The sequence below is a fragment of the Carcharhinus amblyrhynchos genome, chromosome 14 (assembly GCF_965287045.1).
Source record: "Carcharhinus amblyrhynchos chromosome 14, sCarAmb.v2.hapA, whole genome shotgun sequence".
NCBI classification, from domain to species: Eukaryota; Metazoa; Chordata; class Chondrichthyes; order Carcharhiniformes; family Carcharhinidae; genus Carcharhinus; species Carcharhinus amblyrhynchos.
In genome coordinates, this window is record NC_137337.1 from 24,710,780 (window position 1) to 24,726,882 (window position 16,103).

Below are 16,103 nucleotides of genomic sequence, written 5' to 3' on the forward strand. Positions count from 1 at the left end.
TTCACATTTCCAAATTGTTCCTACTTCAGTATTAGTTGTTAACGTCACTCAGAAATATCATGGCTGATAATAGAAAAGAGAAACCATCACTGTCATAACAAGGGCTATTCTTTTGATACTGGACTCGGGTAACCCATAGAATCCCTACAGTGCAGGAGGAGGCCATTTGGCCCATTGAGCCTGGTTCGAAAATAATCCCACCCAGGCTCTATCACCATAACCCTGCATTCCCCTGACACTAAGCATGGCCAATCTTTTGGATGATGGGAGGAAACTGGAATACCGGGAGGAAACCCACACAAACACGGGGAGAACGTGCAAACTGCACACAGACAGTCACCTAAGGTTGGAATCAAACCCGAGCCTCTGGCACTATCAGGCAGCAGTGCTAACCTGTGCTGCTGTGTGATTATGATTTTATGAACCCATCAGAGGGTTTTTGAAATGTGAAAAGTTCCAATCCCCAGGCTGCAACATTTCTCATGTTTCTGGATTGTTTGTGGGGATTCTAATCAAAATATTAATCTGTTCTTCTCTTTCAGAACTGAATCATCTGCTGAATATTCCCAGCATTTCTCATTTCACTTGAAGTCTGTTTGTGTTTCACTTTTATACTTCTCTATATGCATGAATGCAGAAAAATACAATTCATAGAATCATAGAAACGCTACAGTGCAGAGGAGGCCATTCAGCCCATCGAGTCTGTACCGACAACAATCCCACTTCAGCCTTATCCCACACATTTCCTCCACTAATCCCTCTAACCTACATATCCCAGGACGATAAGGGTCAATTTTAGCATGGTCAATCAACCTAGCCCGCACATCTTTGCAGTGTGGAAAAAAAACTGGAACACCTGGGGGAAACCCACGCAGACACATAAGAACATAACATAAGAACATAAGAAATAGGAGCAGGAGTAGGCCATCTAGCCCTTCAAGCCTGCCCTGCCATTCAATAAGATCATGGCTGATCTGAAGTGGAATAGTTCCACTTTCCCGCTTTCTCCCCATAACTCTTAATTCCCTTGTCTATCAGAAATCTATCTACCCGTGACTTAAATATATTCAACAAGGTAGCCTCCACCGCTTCAATGGGTAGCGAATTCCAAAGATTCACCACCCTTTGAGTGAAGACGTTCCTCCTCGTTCTTCGGTCCGCCTTGCTGTCCAACAAGGGGCATACACGCGATGGGTCATACGAGGGCTGCTCTTGGTTGTTTCAAGAATAGCCTCGTAATTCATGTCGTTAGTGTACGCTTAAACTGGACAAGATGCTGGGCAACACGACAGCTCACTGACTATCACTGTTTGCTGTGCAGATACATGGATTTGGGCCAGTGTCTGTGGGAGTTTGCGCATTCTCCCCGTGCTTGCGTGGGTTTTCTCTGGGTACTCTGGTTTCCTCCCACACCCCAAAGATGTGCTATTAGGCTGATTGGTGTAACAAATTGTCCCTAAATTAGTCTTCCCTCAATCTGGTTTCCAATGGGAGTGCCATAAGCAAAGACAAGGGTCATGGGTGGAGGGGGGACTCAATGTTAAAATGGCGGCGCGGGCTCATTGGGCCGAAGGGCCTGTTTCGTTCTTTAAACTGCCCCTCCCTTATTTTGAGATTGTGCCCTCTAGTTCTGTTTTCCTTTCTAAGTGGGATGAATCTCTCTACCTCTACCCTATCTAGCCCCTTCATTATCTTATATGTCTCTATAAGATCCCCCCTCAGCCTTCTAAACTCTAATGAGTACAGGCCCAGTCTTCAATCTCTCTTCATAAGCTAACCCCCTCATCTCCGGTATCAGCCTGGTGAACCTTCTCTGTACTCCCTCCAAGGCCAATATATCCTTTCGCAAATAAGGGGACCAAAACTGCAAACAGTACTCCAGTTGCAGCCTCAGCAGTGCCCTGTACAGTTGCAGCAAGACCTCCCTGCTTTTATATTCAATCCCCCTCGCTATAAAGGCCAACTTTCCATTCTCCTTCTTGATCACCTGCTGCACCTGCAGGCTGAGTTTTTGCGAATCGTGCACAAGGGCCCCCAGGTCCCTCTGCACTGTAGCATGCTGCAGCTTTTCACCCTTTAAATAATAATCTCTCCTACTATTATTTCTACCAAAGTGGATAACCTCACATTTGCTGACATTATATTCTATCTGCCAGGTCCTCGCCCATTCACTCAGCCTATCCAGATCTCTCTGCAGACTTTCCGCGCCCTCCACGCAATTTGCTTTTCCACTCATCTTCGTGTCATCAGCAAATTTTGTTACCCTACATTCAGCCCCCTCCTCCAGGTCACCCATGTAAATGGTAAACAGTTGAGGCCCCAGCACCAATCCCTGCGGCACTCCACTAGTCACCAACTGCCAACCAGAAAAGCACCCATTGGTTCCAACTCTCTGCTTCCTGTTAGATACCAATCCTCAATCCACGCTAACACTTTACCCCCAACTCCGTGTACTCTAACCTTCTGCAGCAATTTTTGTGAGGCACCTTATCAAACGCCTTCTGGAAATCTAAAAACACCACATCCACCGGTTCCCTTCTGTCTACCGCAGTAGTCACATACAGGGAGAATGTGGCAGTGACCCAAGCCGGGAATCGAACCCAGGTCCTTGGAGCTGTGAGGCAGCAGTGCTAACCACTGTGCTGCCCAATTGTATTTATAACTGAAGCATACCTGGGAGACGAGGGGAGGAATTGAAAGTCAATGTCTTAGTGGTCACGCAGTGTGAAATTAAAATGTTTCTGCTTGCTGAATCATTAAAAGTAAAATGAAATAGATCCTGGGCTAATGTACAACGTTGACAAAAATCAACCGGCAATTAACAAAGTTCAACACAACAGGACAAGTCACAAAGCCATTCACAATTCTGAAGGTATTGATTGATGCACGTTCAAACATTTTTTCATTCAGGAAAATGAACTGTAGCCCAACTAGTGAGTAAAACACTTATAAAGCATTCAAAATGCTATTAGTTCACTTTGAAATTTCAGGTGGATTCCTCAATGGGGAGGCTCCTTCAGATTGGATGCATCCTCCCCTCAGAGTGGAGAGCTCTGCTGCCCCCTCCCCCACCGGCCTACCCCCTGACACTAAGATCACCACCCTCCTGACTTTCCAGGGCAGCCCCTACCTTCCCCTCAATGCAATTCCATAGTTACCTGAAGTGCAGTTTCAGGACTAAGTCTCATGCATGGCACTACAGTACCTCATCAGGCCACTGCAGCGCTGTGCCAGGGGGGGATTGGAGAGCTGTCGGCCAATCTGATTGGTCAACAGCTCTTCAAAGAGGGATTTTTATCCAACGGGGACCAGAAATCCCACCTGCTGCCTATCAACACTCAATTGAGCGTAAAATGGCAGTGGGCCTGTCAGAGTCAGCGGGGACGCATTCCCTGCCAACTTTCAGGGTGATGGCAAGACTGCTGTTATACAAGCAGTCTGTTACAAGAGGATCAAGAGACATAGTGGAGCAGTAGATAGGAAATCTGTAAGCGTGTATGCACAGAATAGACTGAGGACAAGAACGGAACTAAACTTTAAATGGAACAACACTTTAAGTGCTGCTGGATGACATTGTATATTACTCCCAATCATAACCAATTTATAAGCTGAACTAGTAATCCAGAGACCGAGGGTACTGCGCTGGGGACCTGACTTCAAATTCCACCATGGCAGATGGCGGAAGTTGAATTCAGTAAAAATCTGGAATTACAAAAGATTAATGTTGTCCAAGAAATTATTACCAATTGTCATAAAATTCCATCTGGTTAGGTAATGCCCTTTAGGGAAGGAATCTGCCAACTTTACCTGGTCTGGTCTACATGCGACTCTAGATCCACAGCAGTATGGTTGACTTTTAAATGCCCTCTAAAATGCCCTAGCAAGTCACTCACAACAATTAGCTTAAAGTTTTTAAAGTTTATTTCATAGTGTCAAAAGCAGCTTACATTAACACTGCATTTAAGTGAAAATCCCCAAATCGCTACATTCTTTGGGTACATTGAGGAAGAATTTAGCACGGCCAATGCACCTAACCAGCACATCTTTCAGACTGTGGGGGGAAACCGCAGCATCCGGAGGAAACCTATGCAGACATGGGGAGAACATGCGAACTCCATGCACAGTCGATTCTCGGTTACCCAAGCTGGGAATCGAACCTGGGTCCGTGGCGCTGTGAGGCAAGGACAGACAACAAATGCTGGCCAAGCCAGCAATGCCCACATCATAAGGATGAATAAAAAGCTACCTTGGAGAAAACATTCTGTAAATGTTTTACATTTACAAAAGTGTGTGTTCAGGGCTTGGGAACAACACTTACTTGTAGGTGCTAGTTAATTCAAACATGACAGGAACTTCATGCCAAGAAGTTGATTTTCTTCTTATGCACAGATAAAGGTGCTGATAAGGAAATTATAGAGTGAGGAAGCACAGAAAATCAAATCAGAGCTTCCGAATAGCAAGATCATGAAACATTCTCAAAACACATGACAATTTTGAACATGTAGAATGATCACGGTACTCTGTTTAGTAAGGCACGTTGTGTATTCCAAGAGGTAGATGTAATAGTTTCTGCTCTCAAGCCTTTACACACCAAAGATGAATTTGGAGGTCACATGACTGGGCAATCCTATGGCCACATTTCACTAAGACACTTCTCCAAATATTCCCCTTTCATAAATAAATAGCCTATCCTATAAGTTGCAGTTGTGAGTCAGGCACATACACGTTCTACAGTGAAAAACATCACACGTACAGAAAATTGGTGATTCTGGTCAGACTCGCTTTCATCCATCCCTACGCATTAATTGCACACTGTCCTTAAAGCATTCAGGTCTTCCAATGGTATGTGCATGGGATGTTATTGGCTATTTGTCTGGTGTCTGCTTGCTTCTGGGGCGATGTTGCCTCTCTGGGGAATTTCACTGTCGTGGCAACTGCTGCTGCCATGGTAATTATTGTTGCTGATCCGTTGCCTTTGTTGAGGTACAGTTGACCTCTAGGGCTTGTGATCACTCAGTTCCTTGTGTAATTGGTTAATTCACATCTTCCTCATTAGCTATCTGCCGTGAAGGAGCAGCTTCTCAAGTTGTACATGTATTCTGGCATTTTGATGTTTTCACTGTGTACGCTGAAGGTGACAAACTCTTTACATAAATTGCAAGTTGGCTGACTATTGTTGAAAGCATTCAATGTGTACACAATTCTCAGCTCTGGCAATGATGTGACAGTTTTATCAAAGTAAAATTGGATTTTCTGTCATTTCACTCTGATTTTGTCACACACGCATTTTACCACTTCCAGCTTCAGTAACGTTTTAGCTGTTGAAAGAGTAGTTTGCATGCAGTGTGACATTAACTGCTGAACGGGAGTACTTTCTATGTCTTCTGTAGGTGTGTTTCTACAAGGATCATCTTGTACACATCTTGTAATGGATCTACTTCGTGTTTTGGATGATCCCTTTGACAATGTTAACTGCTGCTTCAGCCTTTCCATTTCACTATGGAGAGCACAGAGATGATATGCAATGCTGAATTTCCCTATCATTTACAAAGTGCCTGAATTCTTCTCTTGTGAACTGAGGCCACTGTTGCGCATCACAACGTCAGGAATGTCATCACGATTGGAGTGTGTTTCCAGTTATTCTAAAATCGTATTGCTAGATGTTGATAGCAGTTTGTCTAAATCACTGTCTACCTCATCTGAATAGTAGATAATGCTGATGAGATAGTCAGTGTCAAGCTTCATCCATGATCTATCTGGGATGCCATGAATCAACAGAGATCTTCAGCGTGCTTAACTTGATGTTCGTTACAAGCATTGCACTGACTGACATGGTCCTTGATCACATTGCTAATTTAGGTCAGTAGAACATTTCCCTTTCCATCCTCAGACTAGACTCAATTGGTGAGGGAGAATTTAGCATAGCCAATGCACATCTTTCGGACCGTGGGAGGAAGCCACAGCACCCAGAGTAAACCCTCGCAGACACATTGAGAACGTGCAAACTCCACACTCAATCAAACCCAAGTCCCTTGGGCTGTGAGGCAGCAGTGCTAACCATTGTGCCACCATGCCAACCCAACACATATATTTTAAAGTCAGGGTGAGTTGTTGCAAGCAAAGGGATTCAGCGTGAGAGTTATATTAAATTGAGCTAAATGTACCACCACCGGCAGGAGAGTAAAACAGTGGGATGCTTAGGAATCTGGAGTTAGACGACCAAAGGGCACACAGATGGATCTGCACGAACCAAGTTAACATAAGAAATAGGAGTAGGCCATCTAGCCCTTCGAGCCTGCCCCACCATTCAATAAGATCATGGATGATCTGAAGTGGATCAGTTCCACTTTCCTGCTTTCTCCCCATAACCCTTAATTCCCCTGTCTATCAGAAACCTATGTACCCGTGACTTAAATATATTTAGCGAGATAGCCTCCACCACTTCAATGGGCAGAGAATTCCAGAGATTCACCACCCTTTGAGTGAAGAAGTTCCTCCTCTACTCTGATCTAAACTGCCCCCCTGCCCCTTATCTTAAGGCTGTGTCCTCTAGTCCTGCTATCCTTTCTAAGCGGGAAGAATCTCTCTACCTCTACCCTATCCATCCCCTTCATTATCTTATACGTCTCTATAAGATCCCCCCTCAGCCTTCTAAACTCCAACAAGTACAGACCCAGTCTATTTAGTCTCTCTTCATAGGCCAACCCCCTCATCTCTGGTATCAGCCTGGTGAACCTTCTCTGTACTCCCTCCAAGGCCAAAATATCCTTATGCAAGTGCGGCGACCAAAACTGCACACAGTACTCCAGCTGCGGCCTCACCAGTACCTTGTACAGTTGCAGCAAGACCTCCCTACTTTTATATTCTATCCCCCTCGCTATAAAGGCCAACATTCCATTCACCTTCTTGATCACCTGCTGCACCTGCAGACTGGGTTTTTGCAACTCACGCACGAGGGCCCCCAGGTTCCTCTGCACCGTAGCATGCTGCAGCTTTTTGCCTTTTAAATAATAATCCCTCCTACTATTATTTCTGCCAAAGTGGATAATCTCACACTTGCTAACATTATACTTCATCTGCCAGTTCCTCGCCCACTCGCTCAGCCTTTCCAGATCTCTCTGCAGACTTTCCACACCTACCACACAATTTGCTTTTCCACTCATCTTCGTGTCATCAGCAAATTTCATCACTCTACACTCAGCCCCCTCCTCCAGATCATCTATATAAATGGTAAATAGTTGGAGCCCCAGCACCGATCCCTGTGGCACTCCACTAGTCACCAACCGCCAACCAGAATAGCACCCATTGATACCAACTTTCTGCTTCCTATTAGACAGCCAATCCTCCATCCACACTAACACCTTACCTCCAGCTCCGTGCACCTTAACCTTCTGAAGCAACCTTTTGTGAGGCACCTTATCAAACGCCTTCTGGAAATCTAAAAACACATCCACCGGTTCCCCTCTGTCTACCACTTGATTGATGATTGATTTGACGAAGTTGATTGACGAGGTAATGTGGGATGAGGTTTTTGGACAACAGGAAAACCAGGACACCCTGTTTTGAACTTACAATGCCGATTTTGACTATGCAATACCAGTGAATAAGTTCAAATGTTCATACGTACGCATCAATGCATTGCACTGCCCATTTCCCTGATTCAGGATGCTCAGTTGTTGTTCCAATGCATTTTTACTTGGTGAACCTTTGTCTTTCCAAACTTTTTCTTAAAATGAGTATTTATTATTCTAACTTATTGCAATATTACTTTTTTTTAATAACTGAGTGGAAAATCAAACCTTGATTCAGGACAAAGTCCTCGATATTTAATATCGTTCTTAAGGAAAAATCACTTACAACTTAATTTTCAGGAACCAGTTGTGTTGTAGTTCTAAGGGCTGCATGTACTGAATTATTACGTGAACATATTTTGGCAAACTCAAGCAAGATTGGTTTTAAGGAAAAGAAATGTAATTCTACATGGATATCTACTGACCAGTAAAAAAATCATAAATAAAGGAGCAATTCACATTCGTTATCAGTAAACATACCTGGATAGATTCTGTTACAGTTAATCTTCCACTGCTACCACAGCTAGACCAAGATTCTGATCTGGCTGAGGCGAATCCCCTTTGGTACGTCGTTTGTAGATTTTTCTTCTTCAATTGATCTTTGTCTGAAGAAAATAAGCAATTTATGACCAAGTTCATGCTTTGATATCTTTACATTTTCACTTTAAAAACACCTTGGAGATGTGAATTTTGAATTGTAGGATCCCTACAGCGCAGAAGGCGACCATTCGGTTATTCAAGCCTGCACCAACAACAATCCCACCCAGGCCCTGTAACCCAATGTATTTACCCTGCTAATCCCCTGATACTAAGGGGCAATTTAGTATGGCCAATCCACCTAACCTGCACACTTTTGGACTGTGTGAGGATACTGCAGCATTTGGAGTAAATCCTTGCTAACATGGTGGGAACGTGCAAACTCCACACAGACAGTGACCCCAGGCTAGAATTGAACCAGGGTCTCTGGTGTGTGAGGCAGTAGTGCTAACCACTGTGCCACACTGTTTCATCTAAATTACTTGGCATACTTCTTAGAGCAACCAGCCATGTTGTGTTGTCTGTAGCTGTTAGTGATGGTACCAAAGAATGGTATGACATCATATCCATATTTGCTCCAGTAAACAAAGTTGAACATGTGCAATCAGGATGAACAGATCACATTTACTAGATATCACCTTCCTTCCTTCCAAACTCAACGGCACCACAGTATATGCTGATCCCTGCACAAGCGTTTTTCAGAACAAATTCTGAAGATGTTTAAGCATTGCTGACCAAGCAAAGCAATACTTCCTCAAAGCAAGTGAAGCTGGGCTAGAAAGTTGACCTGGGCGGCTATGCAAAATCAGCATTATCACCCATAATACATGTTAGATGACATTTAATTCCTCTCTTCTTCTATCCCCCTAAAAAATCATATCATTTAATGTGTATTTTGTCTCTCCATTATTTCAACAAAAATGTATCTCCTACATTTGTCTGCATGGATCTGTCAGGTGCCCACCATTCCTTCAGCTCTCCATGCCCAGTTGAAGTATCTTACTATTTCCCTCAATTTTTACATTATCAAGTAAGATATTTTAAAATTGTGCCCTCAAATCTAAAGCTAAATTTAAATTTTCAACTGCTATTGTGGGATTTGAACTCCCATTCTTGGATTATGGGTTCAGGCTTCTCAATTATTAAAATAGCAACATAACCACTACACTGCCATACCACACATAGAATTGACAGCACAGAACCAGGCCATTCTGTCCCACTAACCTATTCTAACATTAATATTCCATATAAGCCTCCTCCCATGTTGCTTGCATTTCCTCAATTCCCTTCTCTTTTATGTATGTCTCAAATGTCCCCTTAAATGTGTCAATACTCTCTGCTTCAAATGGCAGAGAAAGATTGTCACTATTGTGAGAAAAATTAATATTTTTATTATATTCATGCCATTCTTTTTCTTAATTCACCTACAAGTGCATATGATTTCTTTACGTGCACCCCATCAAACCCCCTTCAAAATTCTAAAGATCCCCATCAGGAATTGTCTTAATGTTCTCTTCAGTTCTTTCAGATGAAATGTTCTACCAAGACCTCACCTGCCCACTTGGATGGATGTAAAAGATCCATGACATTCTTTTGAAGAGGAGCAGGGAAGTTATCCCAAGTGGCCTGTCTAATATTTAGCCCTCAATCAACATCACAAAAACAGATTATCTGGTCATTGTCACACTGCAGTTGTGGGAGCCTGCATTGAGCAAATTGCTGCCACATTCCAAACATTAGAACCTCAAAAGTAGTTTATTTACACTTATAGGTGAATCAAGATGAGTGGTACAGCAAAATGTGCAGAGGACACAAAGTCTGCAAAGGGATATAGATAGTTTGAGTGGGCAAGGGTCTGGCAGATGGCGTACTATGTTGGTAAAAGTGAGGTCATCCATTTTGGTAGGAACAACAGCAAAATGGACTATTATTTAAATGGTAAAAAATTGCAACATGCTGCTGTGCAGAGGGACCTGGGCAACCTTGAGCATGAATCACAAAAAAAAGGTTTGCAGATGCAGCAGGTAATTAAGAAGGCAAATGAAATTTTGCCCTTCATTGCTAGAGGGATGGAGTTTAAAAACAGCAAGGTTATGTTGCAGCTGTATAAGGTGCTGGTGAGGCCATACCTGGAGTACTGTGTACAGTTTTGCTCTCCTTACTTGAGGAAGGGTATACTGGCACTGGATGGGGTGCAGAAGAGATTTACTAGGTTAATTCCAGAGTTGAGGGTGTTGACTTATGAGAAGAGACTGAGTAGGCTGGGACTATACTCATTGGAATTCAGAAGAATGAGGGGGGGGATCTTATAGAAACATATAAGATTACGAAGGAAATAGATACGATAGAAGCAGGGAGGTTGTTTCCACTGGCAGGTGAAATTAGGCATGACCTCAAAATAAGGGGGAGAAGATTTAGCACTGAGTTGAGGAGAAACTTCTTCACCCAAAGGGTTGTGAATCTGTGGAATTCCCTGACCAGTGAAGCAGTTGAGGCTACCTCATTGAATGATTTTAAGGCAAGGATAGATAAATTTTTGAATCGTAAAGGAATCAAGGATTATGGCGAGCGGGCAGGTAAATGGAGCTGAGTCCATGAAAAGGTCAGCCAGGATTTTATTGAATGGCGGAGCAGGCTCGAGGGGCCAGATGGCCCACTGCTGCTACTATTCTTATTGGTTATTAGGTGGTTTGAGACATGAGGGAGTTATATAATGACAGGTCTGCCTTTCTTTTCACAGGGAAAAGCCCTAGTCTGCCCAGTCTTAGTGGTATATATCTGTATCCACCAGTTCCTTATTGAGCAGAGATTTTAAGAAAATTCAATGATTCTTCTAATTTTCAAAGCTATGCACCTATTTTATTAGGAATAAAATTTACTGCTACAAGCAGTAATTGCACTCGAATTAAATGCCCACTGACTGAAGCTTGGCATTAATTACAACAAATTGATAAATCAGTGACAAAGCTAAATCACTGAATATCTGGCTATTAGTGCAGGCCAAGGCAAAGAATTACACAAATTATCTCAGCTCAACCGTGAGAAGCTTTAGAAGATTCACTGACATAGTTAAAGAAATAAGCAATTATATTGGAAAATTATGGGCTAGCTTGCAGTTCACTTATATGAAGTAATAGTGAAGGCAAGTAACAAATACATATGTTGGAGAAAACAGATAAAATGTATAAACCATCAAATATTGCTATCTTCAATACACTTTTTGTTTTGAAACACAATTGCTGCACTCAGCCACAGAAATGTTATTTTCCCCAAGTGTCTCAGGTTAGACTTGTTTCACAACCAAATAAATCAAACATAAATCATAAAGTATTTTTAAAACATGCATAAGTATTGGTAAACCCACCTTTTTAACTGAATTTTTTGCATCTGTCCAATTTGCACCTCTTCTTAGATGAGACTAATATGTTGATGGATGATTTCACAGACTTGAGCTGCCCCTAGGCACAGCATTCAAAAGGCCATTCCTAATAGGTCAATTTTTACTAGGAATGTAGTCAACAATATGATCACAGACAGTGGCATGAAGTCACCCCAATTCAATCTCCGCCTGATATACAGGTGTACACTTTTCAGCAGAAATACTCAATTACTACCAGAAATATTAACTCTGGCCAGTTTTTTCTTTCCTAGCGAAGAGTAGTGGGGCTGATTGACCTCAACCATTCATAAAGTAGGCATGTTTTCAGTAACAGTCACAACACAGAACCACACTGGAAGAAGGTGTTTGATGCTGCGTATAAATAGGAGGCCATCAGATTTCAGGCAAAGATCAGCAGTCAAAGTATATTTTTGGCATTTTTATCTCAAACATTGGTGAACACTAAATTATTAAATATGAAGGGAAATCTCAGCTTTATTACTGATAGAAAATCAACAAGCGTCCAATCTAAGTTTTAAGACTTTTAATTATTGAAACAAGATTGACAGTGTATTGGGGTAAGGATGATAGAATGGGGGAGGGTAAATGAGGGTTGGGGGTGGTTAGAAGCGTCAGCACCAAACTGCAGCTCGGACAAAGGATTATCCAGACTCAAAACGTTGGCTCTATTCTCTCTCCACAGATGCTGTCAGACCTGATGAGTTTCTCCAGCATTTTGTTTTTGCTTCCCTGTAGTGCTAGATTATCAGGGGCAGGGGCGAAGGGTGGAATGTGGCAAGTGAAGCAGGCTGGCATTTTAAATATCTATGAGCACAAATGAATCCCAGTTAAATGCCCACCACCTGAACATAATTTACAATTAAGGCTGGGGCTAATCATACAAATGAAAAAATCAAGCAAAAACAAATATAGAGGGAAAGCTAGGAAATTAGGAAAGCTGAGGCAGACAAAAGATTGGCAGATAAAATAAAGAGATAGTAAAGAATTGTTTGGACGCACAAAATTCCAAAGTTGTGCGGGTTAGGTTGATGGCCATGCTAAATTGCCACTAGTGTTGGGGTGGACTAGATAGGGTAAATAGGTAGGGTTATGGATCAAGAGAAACCAGAGTGTAGGGCCTGGATGGGACTGTGATTGGCACAGAATGGCATGAATGGCCTTCTTCCAGGGATTCTATGATTCTATGAAAATGTAGAGAAGTAGGGCTGTTTGAAGATGAACCAGAAGAAATGAGGAATGACATACTCAAATAAAACTTTTCACAGATGAGTATGATCATGAACATGAAAGAGTACAAAAGAAGGTGGAACAATGCAACCAGGTAAGTACTAATAGGTTCTGATCCAGTTTTGATGAAAGGTCATAACCCTAAATATGACCTCTGTTTCTCTTTTCACAGATGCTGCCTAGCCTCAGAATATTGACCAAATTGCTGCCACTTTTCAAGCATTACAACCTCAAAAGCACTTTCTTGGCTATTAATTGGTTTGGGACATGAAGGGAGTTATATAATGCAGGTCTGACGTTCTTTTCAGAGAGAAAAGCCCTAGTCTGCTCAGTCTGAACAGTATATAATTGTATCCTCCAGTTCTTTATTGAGCAGAGATTTTAATAAAATTCAAAGTATCTTCTAAGTTCTAGAATACTAGGTGAAGTCAGAAAGAAAATCTCAGAATTCTGACGATAGTTTTTCAAATATCCTTGGTTGTGACAAATTACTGAATGGTTGAACATCCAACATAAAAACAGTGGTGGATGAACTTTTGGAGGCTTTTTACGGGATAAATTATGTGGGTTTATTAAGGACATCCTTCATGAATTGGCACCCGGAAGCACAGATAGAAGGATTTATTTTGATTTCTCAGGGAATCAAGGGATGTGGGAAGAGGGCGGGGACGTGAAGTTGCAGCCGAAGATTAGCCATGACCATATTAAATACTAGGCAGGCTCAACAGGCTGTATGATCTACTCCTGTTACTAATTCTTTTGTACTTTAAGAATCCATGATTTTGGTGCCTTTCTTTGGTCAAACAGGGATTCATCAAGCTAACAGCAGGGATGGAAGAATGTATTTATGAAGACAGGCTGGAGGACCTTGGACTTTTTTCACTACTCTTTACTGTTAGGAAATCAAGATAGTTTAAGTAATCTATATTTGTACTGCATGTTAAAATATGGTATAGTTTTAAGTTTAAATTTTGATTGTGTTTGTGTGCTAAGAAAGGGTTAAGACTTCAGTTTAGCTTCATGTTAAATAAAGATGCCGACAAGTCTATCGCTTTTCATTTCAATTAAAAAGTTACCTGCATTGTATCAAGGTTTTACAATGTAAAAACAAGTACAGGGGTAAAATCTAAACTGTTGTTTAGCAACCAGAGGCTCACACCAAAAGGCAGAAACGCTTCCGTTCAGTTTGGAAACAGGTAACTGAGAATTCAAATAGCGCTCCACAGACATAGGCACAACAATACAGAGGGACAGAAAGTTGGTCCCAGAAACTAAAGGAGAAAGTCCCAGAAACTAGGGAATGAAAAAGAGGAAAGTCCCAGGAAGAATGAAAGTAAAGGGATAAAGAACCAGAATCTGAACAAGATACAAGAAGTTAAAGTAAGGGGCAGAGAGAGGCTCCCAATTAAAATACACGGTTGCAAGGTGCAGACTTGGAAGCATTGGCTAGCAGGGAGCCAGGCATCCATGGTGATCCTAACATTGGTGACATCTTAATACAGCCTGTGAAGCAGTGGTGCTCTGCTGGCATGGCTGGGTCCCTGGAAGATCACGGGAGTGCTTGAATGCACATGATTCACCAAGGTTCTTCAGGAAGGAACTCTGCCATTCTTACCTGGTCTGGCCTACACATGACTCCGGACCCACTGCAATGTGGTTGACTCTTAACTACCCTCTGAAATTTCCTAACAAGCCACTCAGTTAAACGGCAATTGAGAATGGACAAAAAAATGTTGGGCTTGCTAGCGATGTCTTCATCCATGAACCATTCATTAATCGAGGGATTGAGTTTAGGAATCGGGAGGTAATGCTGCAACTTTATAAGACCCTTGTCAGGCCTCATTTGGAGTACTGTGCGCAGTTCTGGTCGCGTCACTATAGGAAGGACGTAGAAGCTATTGAAAGGGTACAGAGGAGATTTACAAGGATGTTGCCTGGACTGGGAGGCATTCCTTATGAAGTTAGGTTGAGAGAGCTGGGACTCTTTTCTCTGGAGAGACGAAGGTTGAGAGGTGACCTGATAGAAGTTTATAAAATGTTGAGTGGAATAGATAGGGTGGATTCTCAGAGGCTATTTCCCCGGGTGAAATGGTCGCTACGAGAGGACACAGATTGAAGGTGCGGGGAGGCAAGTACAGAAGTGATGTTAGGGTTAAGTTTTTCACTCAGAGGGTGGTGAGTGAATGGAATCGGCTGCCGTCAGTGGTGGTGGAGGCGAACTCGCTGGGGTCGTTTAAAAGACTTCTGGATGACTATATGGAATTTAATGGGATTGGGGGTTATAGATAGGTCTATAGATTGGTAGGTGTTGATGTGATCGGCGCAACTCATAGGCCGAAGGGCCTGTTTGTGCTGTAGTGTTCTATGTTAATAAAAAGAAAAATGTTGAAACTTGTGTTATCCTTATAAATCTGTATATAATCTGTATAGAAATAGCTGGGCTAAGGAATAGTGTATTATTGTTAATCTTTTCTTGTGTAATAATTTTTTTTCATTAAATATCCATCGACAGATCTGTGACTCTGTTTATCCACATCTCTAAACAAAAAACTAAAAGTGAGGATCCATCAATCTGGGTTCATCCTGGGATCTGATTGTCCAGAGGTAACATCAGCTGGGAACATAACATTGCCCATTCTCCTACTCCTATTACAGCACAGAAAGAGAAGAGGATGGCTGATAGGCATGTTCAGGATTAAGAAATTTTGGTGAGATAAATCAAGAAAAACAATTTATACTGGTTGGAGGAGTATAAATTCACCAAAACAGTAAAGGAAGAGATTAGGAGAACATTTTTTAATGCAATTAATGGTACGTGGAGTACCTTACATGGATAAATAATGATGAAAATAGATCCATAAAACTTTCAAAATAGTAACAGACAGATATTTTAAAAATGAAAAATTTTAAATATGGGAAAATGAGGAGCAACTGTACTGCTCTTTCATAGTGCAGGCACAGGCATGATGCACCAAACGGCTGCCATCTGTGGCATCTACTTGTTTTGTTCTACAATTTTCAGTGGAAATGCTTATGGGTTTATTCTATGTTATATTTTTCATTGGTTTCACTTACATAAATGAATTACTTACATTTTACACTTAACAGCATGCTTTTTGGAACAGAAGAATCCACTGAAGCTGGAAAAGATACAATTAATATTTAAAAAGGAATAAGTTTTCAATAGCAAAAGCTTAGAATTATAATAGCACCTACAGCACAGAAGCAGGCAACTTAGTCCAAATGTTCTATGCTGCTATTTATCCTCCATCTACACAAGCCTTGTTTTAGTCTTCCTCATTTAACCCCATAGACATATCTCCGTTTCTTTAGCCCATATGTGCTCAGCTGGCTTTCCTTTCATACAG

General features: G+C 41.9%; 1 protein-coding gene across 2 annotated transcripts in view; it reads right to left on the reverse strand.

Annotated features, from left to right (window-relative positions):
- Nucleotides 1–16,103, reverse strand: part of spata7 (spermatogenesis associated 7) — a 60,960-nt gene that overhangs the window by 28,035 nt on the left and 16,822 nt on the right. For both annotated transcript variants that reach the window (XM_080202448.1, XM_080202447.1), the window contains exons 3-4: nt 15,828–15,875; nt 8,052–8,176 (exon numbers count right to left, since the gene is read on the reverse strand). In XM_080202448.1, coding sequence (XP_080058574.1) covers nt 8,052–8,176; nt 15,828–15,875 — 173 coding nt within the window. The remainder of the gene's footprint in view (nt 1–8,051; nt 8,177–15,827; nt 15,876–16,103) is intronic.